General features: G+C 29.3%; 1 protein-coding gene across 1 annotated transcript; it reads right to left on the bottom strand.

Annotated features, from left to right (window-relative positions):
* Positions 1–7,004: 7,004 nt before the first annotated feature.
* On the bottom strand, positions 7,005–9,401 carry LOC114943601 (uncharacterized). Its single transcript, XM_029319256.2, has 2 exons — positions 9,352–9,401; positions 7,005–7,525 (listed from the first exon to the last, which is right to left on the bottom strand). Exons 1-2 carry the CDS (start codon positions 9,361–9,363, stop codon positions 7,292–7,294), a joined length of 246 nt encoding a protein of 81 aa, XP_029175089.1. The 5' UTR covers positions 9,364–9,401; the 3' UTR covers positions 7,005–7,291.
* Between the last annotated feature and the right edge of the window lie 3,799 nt (positions 9,402–13,200).

Below are 13,200 nucleotides of genomic sequence, written 5' to 3'. Positions count from 1 at the left end.
AAATTTATAGAAATAAAGTTTTCTTATTATAATAAGAAAACTTTATTTATAATTTTGATGATTACACGTAATAAGGGATATATTGTATAATTATAATTGCAATGTTTCATATTTTTTTTCTAACTGCATTCTTGACGTCATATTTGTGCGTTTGTCTGATGTAAATCTTTCCCGACAGATTTTTTCGATCAATAAACTGTTTCTATGCGCAATATTCGTTATCTGCAATAACGAAGTGCTTTGCCGTTAATTGGATATTCGGATTGTTATTTTGTCATAAAATCCAATTATTAAACATTCCGCTTTGTTACGTAATGGCGGCTCAACTATTCTATCGCGCGTATGACATTTGCTTTAATCTTGTTACATAATATATTATACTAGCTTTTCGGACCGCGCTTCGCGCGGTCCTCAAAGCCTTTCTATTCGGACCGCGCTTCGCGCGGTCCTCATATAGCCTATATTAAATCCGTTTTAACACAACAAATTAATTCTTTTTTTGTATTACCGCGAACTACTTCCACATTTGTTGTCTGTCAAAATGTTGTGTATAAAATATCTGGGAGAAAGAAATAGATAACATAGTAGTCATCCACAAAAAAATTTAAACATTTATTTTGGTTAATATATACTTTAAATATTTTTTTTATTACCTAATTATTATATCCTTTTTTATACATTTTACTCAATTTTTTTTTATTTCTAATGTACCCACCGCTAACACGCTATTATTAGCTCTCATACAATATCATAATTCTTCAATATACAAAATTTCCCTGTATATTACATTTTTTGTAAAACATTTTTCACTTTCTTCAATTAATTGTCCTTGATTGCTACATTCATCAATTTTAATTTTTACACTTTCTCTTTTTGTTGCTCTAGAAAATGCCACATAAAGTTGAGCATGAGCAAATACAGGGTGTGGCAAATAAATTCCAATTTTTTCTAAACTTTGTCCTTGTGATTTATTTATTGTCATAGCAAATGACACTCGAATAGGAAACTGTCTTCGTTTAAACTTAAATGGCAGTTCCAAATCATTTGTAATTAAATCTATCCTCGGAATCATGACAATTTGTCCTTGAGCAGGACCTGTTATAACTTCTACATAAATTATATTATTTTTCAAATTAGTTACAATAAATCTTGTACCATTACAAAGTCCTTTTTTAGTATTTAAATTTCTTAATAAGATTATTGTAGCACCAACTTTTATTTTAAGCCGATGAACTGGCATTCCAGAAGGTGTCAGTGAGTTTAGAAACTCAGTTGGAAAATTTAATTACTCCTGTGGATCATCACTTACAATACAGTCAATAGAGAGATACTCCTTTTCTTCTCCTTCCATTAGACAAAGAATTTCATCATTAATTTTGAAAGTATCTTCATTTTTAGGACAAAGATTCGCTCGATCTTAATTTTCTCTAATTCTTTTCATGGTAATTCTATCACCAAAAATCTCATTAATAAGAGATTCTTTTGATATAAAATCTTGTGGAATTTTAATCGTGTCTAGATTTAGTCCATCTGTATTTGATAATTTACCATCTCCGAGTTGCATTAACCAATTTGCAAATTCTTTTTCTTCCCTAGTTCTCATATTTTGCTGTAATTTAACCTTAATTACATTCCTCCATATAGGGTTGTATTTCCACAAAATTTCCACAACATTTTGGTACTAATTTCGTGAAAATTGGTCCATAAATGCGCATGCGCGTGGGTGGGTGCGTGGGTGGGGGTGTAACACTTGAAAAAACCACATCGTCGCCATCTCCAAAAAATTTGCAACATTTTGGTACCAATTTTTAAAAAATCGGTTTATAAATATACGATTGCGTGGGTGGGTGCGTGGGTGGAGGCGTAAACTTAAAAAAATAAAACACCAGCTTTGTCAGAAAAATTTGCAACATTTTGGTACTAATTTCGTGAAAAGTGGTCATAAATGCGCATGCGCGTGGGTGGGTGCGTGGGTGGAGGTGTAACACTTGAAAAAACCGCATCGTCGCCATCTCCAAAAAATTTGCAACATTTTTGTATCAATTTCGTAAAAATATTGGTCCATAAATGCGCACGCGCGTGGATGATTGCGTGGGTGGAGGCGTAAACTTAAAAAAATAAAACACCAGTTTCCTCAGAAAAATTTGCAACATTTTGGTACTAATTTCGTGAAAATTGGTCCATAAATGCGCATGCGTGTGGGTGGATGCGTGGGTGGATGCGTGGGTGGAGGTGTTACACTTAAAAAAACCGCATCGTCGCTATCTCCAAAAATTTTGCAACATTTTGATACCATGTGTTCAGAAATATTGCAAAAAAAATTTTTTTTCGCAAAAACATACCCTCCTCTGAAGAAAAAAAATAAAAATAAAAAAATTAAAAAAAAAAACCCACAGCAGCCACCCCCGAAAAATTTGCAACATTTTGGTACCAATTTCGAGACAATCGGTCCACAAATGCGGAAGTAGTTCGGGCACAGACAGACAGACAGACAGACGGACGGTGCTTATATATATAGATTAAATTAATCCCTCTTTCTCTTTCTCTCTCTCTCTCTCTCTCTCTCTCTCTCTCTCTCTCTCTCTCTCTCCCTCCCTCTCCCTCCTCAATATTATATATAATAATATAATATTATAAATAAATATTATGTAATATAATCATTTTTTGCAGTAAAACAGAAAGCTCGATGGGCAAGAGCCGGAAGAGGTACCAATTTAAAAAAAATCGGTTCATAAATATACGATTGCGTGGGTGGGTGCGTGGGTGGAGGGGTAAACTTAAAAAAATAAACCAGTAGTTTTCTCAAAAAAATTTGCAACATTTTGGTACCAGTTTCACGAATATCGGTCCACAAATGCGGAAGTAGTTCGCGTACATACATACAGACAGACGGTGGGTGGAGGGGTAAACTTAAAAAAATAAACCAGTAGTTTTCTCAAAAAAATTTGCCTTATTTTGGTACTAATTTCGTGAAAATTGGTCCATAAATGCGCATGCGCGTGGGTGGATGCGTGGGTGGGTGCGTGGGTGGGGGTGTAACACTTAAAAAAAACCGCATCGTCGTTATCTCCAAAAAAATTTGCAACATTTTGATACCATGTGTTCAGAAATATTGCAAAAAAAGATTAAACATACCCTCCTCTGTAGAAAAAAAAAATAAAAAAATAAAAAAAAAACCCCACAGCAGCCACCCCCAAAAAATTTGCAACATTTTGGTACCAGTTTCACGAAAATCGGTCCACAAATGCGGAAGTAGTTCGCGTACATACATACAGACAGACGGTGCTTATATATATAGAAGATATAGATATTAACGCGTAAAACGAGAAAATTTCTGCAGTGTTCCATGCAGCTTGTATGTAAATGTTTTTCTTTGCATAAACAAGATATCAGCCACTTATTAGACAATAAAAAACATACATAAATAAATAAAAAGTTAAATTAAATAAATCATATATATTATATGTATATTTTAAACAATATGTGTACATATAATTAAAATATTATTTAATAATTAATGTAGAAGGGTGTTTCTATAAATAAGTGAGAAAATTTTAAGAGATGAATTCTTTGTCAAAAATTAAAGGGGGTTTTCATATATCCCTCGCTCTGAGAAGTTACACTTTTTTAAAGGAAAAAGTGAAAATTAAGTTTTTATTTTTTTTCTTGGAACTATTGATTTTACAAAAACAAGAAAAAAATAAAAAATGTGTAAAGGAGTCAAGCTTTCTAACGCATATTTTTAGGTGCCGATTCTGTTCAAAAATCTAATAAAAAATTGAATAGAGTTGTTATGATTTCATACCCTTATTTTAACGATACGGGAAGATTAAAAAAGTATTAATAAATACATATCCTTTTTACTAGTAGAAAATATCCATAAAATTTCAATTATTTTAACTTATCCAGAGGAAAAATCTTTCTCCCTTTGAAAGAATGTATAACTGCTCAGGGAGAAATATAGGAAGATGTATATATGTTTTAAATAAAAAAACTCCCTTAATTTTCGACAAAGAATAATTTCCTAACGTTTTTTGCACTTATTTAGAAACACCCTACATTTTTAAATTCGCCGAAAAAGATCACGGATATAAAAGTGTATGTTTTTTCGAGCGATCTTTGATTAACACTGCAATGCTTGTCATATACAAGACAATGGAATGACTGACACGATTGTTCAGATTATGTGAGGTTTACGTCTATGCCTGATTCTGACATGATCAGATTTATGACATAATGACTTGACGTAACCAGCCATTTTGTGACAGATTGTTAAATAACATCTGTCAAAGGCCACGTTGGATAAGTTAATGATTTTTTTAAACTAGGCTAAGTTAAAATTAGTTGCTTAAAAATTAAATTAACTAAAATTAAATCTCAAAAGTTAATTTTTAAAAACATTATTAATATTAAATTAGAATTTTGTTTATAAATTCTTTTATTCACAATAGATTTTAATAATAAAGAAATTTTGAATTTTATATAGAAATAATTTTTTGGTAGGTAATTATACAATTGATGACAAATGAACATAAAAATTAATAATACTTTAATTTAAAAATGTTTATAACTTATAAAAAAACAAATAATAGTATTCAGAGATAAAAAATTTAACTTAGGAAAATCTATATATATAATCTATATATATATATAAGTCTATATATATAAGTATAGCTAACCATTTACTTGTGAATTGCTAACAATCGGGAAACAATTTTCTGCCAAATACAACTGCAAATCCAGAGCTTACTATGTCCTCAAGTGCGCCCCAATTGCAATCAAAAGTTGAAAGCATATTCAAGTTGGGTAACATCAAGTTGGGTGTAATGCCAGAGCAGATCTGTCACTAACAGTGCGACGAGTGATTGACGCAACAAACTGAGAACAAATTTATCAACGGCAAATTGAAAACAGATTTGCGCCAAATGTTCAGCAAATCGAAGAAAAATAATTAAGTAAAAAAAGAAAAAGCAAATAAAAAAACATTTAATAATTTATAATAATTTAAAAAAAGTAAAAATAAGTTATTATAATGTACAAATGTATATTTTTGTTAGTCAAATCATATTTTGAAAAAAATATATATAATTTTTTAAACTACTTTTGGCATATTTGTGTGCTTTTTGTTATCGATTTAACGTTTCGACTGATCTGCATAAAATCTGCTGCGTTTCTGGCGTCAATCTTTTATCAATGATTTCAGCAGATCTGCTTATTACTGATTGCCACTTTGTTAATACACTCTGCGAAATGATGTTGAGAAATATTTATTGAATTTATGCTCACAGTGTTTGCAATGACAAAATATATGTTTCTCATCTGCGGCCATTTAACAAACAAAAGTTGCTTACATTTGCCTCCGCAGAAATAGTTAGCTGGGTTTAAGATCAAAAATAACTAATTGAAATTAAAAATTAATACATTTTAAATTAACTATAAGCTAAGTTAAAAGTTTTTATTTTTCTTAACTTTTAATTAATTAACTAGTTATTACCCAACCCTGGTCATAAGAGAGGAATTACATTGCACTAATTATAATGATGGTCTTTTCTTCTAATAAAAAAATTTATTAATTAAAAATAATTATTAAATTAATTATTACAAACTATTATTAATTTTTTATTAATAAAAAAATTTTATTTTAAAAATAAATTTTCTAAATAGAGTATATTTTTGCTCCATTCTACAATAGCTAGTTAATATTTCTTTAAGATAAGATTTAAAATTCCGATAAAATTATAAATATATAATAATATAAATAATTCGAATAATGTATAATAGTAATTAAAAATTCCGGCTTTGAAAATTTTATTTTCTATAGAAATTTCTATATTTTACAAAATTATTAAATTACGAAACGCTTGATTACAAATCTACGAGGTGCGTCCTGTTACGTAAACGAGATTTCGGCAAGATATATCCTTGTGCATCCTTGATCGAGTTCCTCCGCATTAGTATGCACTCGAAAACGAGAGGACGCAGCTTGAATAGAGAGATATAATATAATTTGTCTCTTCTCGATATATATATATATATATATATATATATATATATATATATATATATATATATATATATAGATACATCTAAGCAAATGTAACTCAATAAAAGTTGCATCATTAAGGAGATGCCGGATTAGTTCTGTTTTATCGATCTAAAAGTGAGGTTAAATTCGAAATTGATTTTTTAAATTTATATTTTGATTAGCTATACAGATTGAAAAATCTTTTTCCACAATTAAAGTATTAATATTACCAAACCGCGCTAGCTTATAATTTCAGGTAATAAACAATCTGTATAGCCAATAAATAGATTTTTATCGAATCTAACACTTTTTGATCGATAAAACAGAATTAATCTGGATTTATTGATTCATCATCGGGTCTGTGTCACGTTTACACTCGATATAGTCCAAAATACTCCAGAGAGAATACTCGATGATTTTATTCCGGTCTATCTGGCTTTATCCCACGTGGGAGTTATCTTGAAGGGCTGCTGGAATTAATACACATATTGATGTAACGCGTTCGTTTATTATGCGTTGACTTGCACGTCATCGATGATTTTCTCAAGATACGTATATATACGCATTGTATGTTCAACCTACACATCTCAATGTTACGTTGACTGAAACGCGATTGAATGGAAGAATAGCATATATATCTGCGTTTTCGAGATGCCTGCAGATGAAACACAAATATTTCATTTCATTCAATTTTTATATAAAGAAACAATATTTCATTTCATTTAAATTTTATATAAAGAAAAAAAAACAATATTTCATTTTATTTAAATTTGATATAAAAACAAATCTGCGCCTGTAAAAGCCCGTATACGCAAACTCAAAAATCTGTCGATTCCAATCCGAATCTGGATGCTGAACACACATAAAAAACGGAATCTCGATCTATTTCCCTTAAATAAGGATGTTTTCTGAACGTCTTCGGGATATGTGTGCTGTTAGGGATTGATTGTGAGAAGAAAAAGAAATATATAACATAGAATTGCTTTTAAGCGATTTTATTGATTCTGAATCCTGGATGCGAATGCGAAATTATCCGAACGGTGGGGAAGTGGGGGATGAAGAGAAAATGAGAAGGTAGGGGGGGGGGGGGGAAGGGAGAAAACAATTTTTCCAAGAGATTGGACGGGCGATTTTTTTTTCTTCGTTTTTTTTTCGATTAACTCGTCGTCTATGGAAAATTATCCGTGGAGAAGAGAGATCGGTGTCCTTGGTCTCTGCGTTTGCCTGGTTGCCTCCGATTAGGCCTCCGCTATTACGACTCTCCTCTTACAAGACGTACGGCAAGGCCGCGTAGCTCTTGTATGCGTACGGCAGGGCCGGGATTGCCGAGTACGCCGAGTACGCCGGGAGGCCGTAACTGCTGTAAGTCAAAGGCGCGGAAACGATCGGGGCGCTGTAGGATGTCACGAGGGGGGCGCCGGCGATGATCGCACCGGGGGCTGGAGCGGGGGCGGGCGCGGGCGCAGCCGCGGCAAATGCCAGAATGGCGAATAAGCACAACTGCAACAGTAAGACGCCGAGGTGTAATGTCAACGCTATTTTTACGGTGGTAATTATGTAATTTTAACTGCACGAAGGATATTTAGATTTTATATCACGATACAAGGACGATACAGAATCTTAATATCCTTTGTTCTGTGAGAAATATATTTATAGAGGTGGGACAGTGTGTTTAATATGTGCTAAAAAATCGAATTTAATGAAGATTTACTTTCTAGAATTCAAATAATACTTATAAAGAATAATATTTCAATGTATTGTACTCTTCTGCGAAGTACTTGAATCTAGAATAGTTCAAATTTTAGATTGAGTACCCGCAAAGTTCGAAATAGTTCTTATGAGTACTTTCTATCTTATAGAAAATCGAATTTTTTCAAGTAGTATTCAAACTCTAAGCTACAAAATTTAAACACGAGTAAACCAATATATTTCATATGTATTGTACTCTTTTGCGAAGTACTTGAATCTAGAATAGTTCAAATTTTAGATTGAGTACCCGCAAAGTTCGAAATAGTTCTTATGAGTACTTTCTATCTTATAAAAAATCGAATTTTTTCAAGTAGTATTCAAACTCTAAGCTACAAAATTTAAACACGAGTAAACCAATATATTTCATATGTATTGTACTCTTTTGCGAAGTACTTAAATCTAGAATAGTTCGAATTTTAGATTGAGTACCCGCAAAGTTCGAAATAGTTCTTATGAGTACTTTCTATCTTATAGAAAATTGAATTTTTTCAAGTTGTATTCAAACTCTAAGCTACAAAATTTAAACACAAGTAAACAAATATATTTCATATGTATTGTACTCTTCTGCGAAGTACTTGAATCTAGAATAGTTCGAATTTTAGATTGAGTACCCGTAAAGTTCGAAATAGTACTTACAAGTACTTTCTATCGTAGAGAATTGAATTTTTTAAGCAGTACTTAAATTATAAGCTAAAAATTTTTAAGACAAGTAAACAATTACATTAAATATACAATTATACAATATTCAAGAATATATGTATAGAGATGAGATTAAATTCAATATGTATTTAATTCGAATCCAACAATCAAGTTTCATTTTTTAAGATTCGAATAATGCTCGTAAAAAATAATATTTTACATATTGTACTCTGTATTTTATATATTGCGCTCTAACAAAATACTCGAATCTAAAACAATTATGTATTTTAGATCGAGTACAAGATTCGAAATAGGTATTTATAAGTACTATTAGAAGTAGTTATAAGTACTATTATTACTTATGAGTACTTATAAGTAGTTTCTACTTATAAGTACTTTCTACTATAAGTACTTCTTTTATAAGTATTATTAGAAGTACTTATAAGTACTATTACTACTTATAAGTACTTTCTAGTAGAGAATCAAATTTTATACAAGTACTCAAACACTAAGATAAATAAGTATTTTTATGATACTTGTTACACACTTACACATGCATATTTCACATAACATCCCCTAACTTACAACCCTCCCTCAAACACATATTATATACACATCTTATAAGTATTCAAAAGTACTCATAAGTATTCAAGCATAGCTGATCCAGATTTGAATGTGCTTAAAAAATTACTACTCTTGTTTTTCAAAATACTTATAGGTATTTATAATTCGATCTTGTATTTAAGATTGTCTAAGTACTATTTTCAGATACTATATGCACTTAAGACTTATCTTAAATATATAAGAACGGATTATAAATATATCGAATAAAAATTAAAAACATGCAAATCCTAAACAAGGGATATAAATGGAATCTCCGCGAGATTACTCTCGCGTTTTCCACCCTCCCGAAAAAAAATCTCGATCAATCGACTTACCAACTTGAACATCTTGAGGAGCTTCGTGGGTCTGTCTGGTTTGCAGTCAGAAGTACGATAATACTCCAAAATACGACGTATGCGTCTTATATAGGAGTAAGGAACCCCTGAAAGCCATCTCCCTCCACCTTTTGCACCTCTTTCTTAAGCGCACCTTCGGGGAGGGCGTCGCCTCCTCGTCTCTCGGGAGCGGAAAACGAACGCGCGCGTTCTTAGGTCACACGATTTCTTCTCTTTTCCCGTTTCTTTTTTTTCCTTCTTTTTTTCTTTCATACCGATCCGCGGCCGACCAATGCGAGCTTTGTTGCGCGACCGTGCGTTAACACTGAGGGTAGGGGGAGCAGAGGACGTGATGATCCTTCAAGGTCGCTCGCATGATGGCCAGGCGTGGTCGGGACTACTCTCCTTTTCTGTCTCGCGAGGTGTACAAAAGTGTTGCAAAAGTCTCCGGACAGGTAAACCTGTTATTGTATATATCGCATGCGGAAAGCGTGTCTAAGATAATAAATGTACCTAGCTGAGACTTTGTAAAGTGATTATCGGGCAATCTTCTCCCTCTCCGCCATTTTAGCCGAGGCCATGAATCCTTACATTTTTTTATGATATTTTGCAAAATTATATTTTTCGAAAAAGTAAATATTTTTATTAAGATTGTCTATTATATCAATTTAGTAAAAGTTTAATTGATATTAATTTATTTTAATGTTTATTTTGTTGTAAATTTATTTTAGTTTATATTAATTTAATATAAATATAATAAGACAATATCGAGGCAATTATTTTAATAATCATTGTTGAAGACAATGAGATAAAGAGACAGAGAGAAATATATTATTTTAAGTAATCAATCCTAAAGAATATAAATCTTATATTTTTATGAATATAATTTTTTACAAATTTTAATTACAATATTATTGACGTATTTTTGGAGAATAAATTTTTTTCTCTATACATTATTAAAAAAAATTTAATAAAAGTTTATAATAATAATATATATGTATATATTAAAAACTTTTTGTTAATTAATGATTGATTATTGAATATATTTAAGAAAGATAAAGAAATATTGTGAAATAATTAATTATAGTAAATCTTTTTTTTAAAGCATATTACATCAATAAAATTTTAGTAAAAAGTTTGATTTATATGATTTTAATTCTAATAATTCTATTATATATATATAATATAATTTTAATCCATTTATATAAATTTAAAAAGTTTGATTTATATATAATAAATGTATCGAGAAAAATTTTTATCAATCATTGAACACATTTGAAAAAAAGATTAAAGATTTAAAATTTATCGCTAAAGATCAGAGTTAAATTTATACATTCTATCCTGTCATAATTCAACCTGAATAAATTTATCGCGAAAAATTCAAAGATGAGGGGTAACCGATAATTAGTGATCGACTGCGATTTTCATCTGACAAGGATCTAATTACGGACTCGATCGACGATCATATTTTAAAGCGACAGTCCGATTAATTTACATTTATTATTACATCCTTGATAAATCTGGGGGGTGATATTTTACGTTCTATGAAAATTATAATGTTACGTGATTGTCTCTTATTAAATTACGCGTATATGAAATTAACTGTAACTTGATTTTAAAAAAATATATATTTAATATGATACAAATTTTGGAAAATAAAATAGAAAAAATTGGAGATTTTATTTCTTTAAATTATCAATTTTTTATTTTTTTTTTAAATCAAAACTTGATTTAAAAATAATTATCAATTTTTAATCTTTTTAAAAATTCAAAACTTGATTTAAAAATGATTTTATAGAAAAGGAAGTCTTTGAAGTTATTATGAAACTTGATCAGAGATCATAAAAGAGCACACTCTTAACGCCTACATCCTGTATATGTATTGATTCGATCGCACCGAAGTAACCAACCTTGTTTAGCCCTGAACCTTCCACAAGTACCGTTCTTCGAACGTTCTATGAACTTCAAATATTCGAATATTATGTAAAAAAAATAAACAAATCATATATCTAGCAATATAACAAATTTTTTAATTCTTCAGGAAGTCTATTTTTAATTATTCAATTTCATACAGTAGATAAGAATATTAGTAATATTATTATTGTTGCAGAATTTGTATAAATTTTGTTCGTTAAATCTACAGAATTTTTAATTTTTTTAACAATTTTTTATTATTAATATTATTAAGGTTAATAATAAAATTGCGAAAAATTATTAATATTATATGTTAATATTATTAATATTAAAATATTATATAATTTAGCAAAATAAAGTTTAATAACTTTAATTAAAAAAGTGTATACTATCTAACAATATAAAGAATTTTATTTATTTTTTTTGTATTGAGTTATATGCAATAGATAGATAGAAATATTTTTAAATGTTTTTCGGAAAATCTAAAAAATTTTAAATCTTTTCGTAAACTTGACATTAAAATGATCAATATTAAAAATATTAGTAATAAAAATTGTGAAAGATTAATTATATAATTTATCAAAACAAATTCTAATATCTAGCGATTATTAACATTATTGTAAATAAGTTAATGCGCAAACCGACTTTTTCCACTGTGAATTGCGACAAATTCATCCGATTCGATTGTCCGCATCATCAAATTACGTCATTACGTAAAAGCGCGCGATACAATTGACAGATGCATATATAATGTCAATAGAAAAAAAACTGTTGCATTTCGCGCAACAATTTTATATTCGCTCTTGAACGCGAGAGAATGACGTTTACCCTTGGTATTTTAATGTCACGACGAGTTTTATCGACGCCGGGGGTTACCACGTGAAATGGGGTGCTTCGCTTCGATTTCTCTTAGCAACGTTTACCGACTTTTCCATTAATTCCGTTTTCGTTTTCCAACTATTAATCCGCCCTCAAGCTCGTATCCTCTTTCTTTACCTTGTTCTATAAAACGCCGCTCGCAAACAGGATTATCCGTACGGATTGGAATAAATTGTTTTAGCTTTTGCTACTCATAAAGGAGACAAGATAAATGGATAAAAGGATTAAGAGGAATCGATATACGTAAACGTTTGTTTTATATACTAATATACTATAAATATATATATATATATTTTTTTTTTTTAATTTTAAATTTACACAGAGTTAGGTAATAACTATTTAATTAGTAAAAAGATAATAACTTTTAACTTAGCTTCGTTAATTTAAAATGTATTAATTTTGAACTTCAATTAGTTATTTTTGATCTTAAACTTATTAACTTTTTTCCTAAGTTAAATTTTTTTTCTCTAAATACTATTATTTCTTTTTATAAGTTATAAACGTATTATTTTTAAATTAAAATATGATTAATTTTTATGTTTATTTTGTCATCAATTGTAATTGCCAAAAAATATATTTCTATATAAAAATCAAAATTTTCTATTTGTTATTATACATTTTAAAAGAATTAATAAACAAAATTCTACTTTAATATAAATAATGTTTTTAAAAATTAACTATTAATTTGACTTTATTTAATTTAATCTTAACATAACTTTAACTAAGTTAATTGTTTGCTCATGTCACTTTCAACTTAACTAAATTAATTTTATAAGCAATTAACTTTAACTTTACATAAATAGTTTTAAAAAATTCATTAACTTATCCAACCTTGAATTTACATATATAAGAACTCTAATTAAGAATTTTTGATTGTTTTCTTTTGTTAAATCATAATTTTAGCCTTTCGTTATATTTTTTAAATTAATCCTTGCTTTTTGAAAAAGGTAAAAAAGAATTGATATGTAAATTCTTTTCATATATCATAAGAAATTTTAATTTCATATTTATATAAGAATTTTAAAGCTTTTTAAGAATTTCTGTCCATTTTTTGTT

Source organism: Nylanderia fulva, unplaced genomic scaffold, assembly GCF_048542155.1.
Source record: "Nylanderia fulva isolate GAGA-0341 unplaced genomic scaffold, ASM4854215v1 Scaffold14, whole genome shotgun sequence".
NCBI classification, from domain to species: Eukaryota; Metazoa; Arthropoda; class Insecta; order Hymenoptera; family Formicidae; genus Nylanderia; species Nylanderia fulva.
Note: the sequence above shows the minus strand (reverse complement) of the source record. Positions and strands in the feature narration are given on the sequence as shown.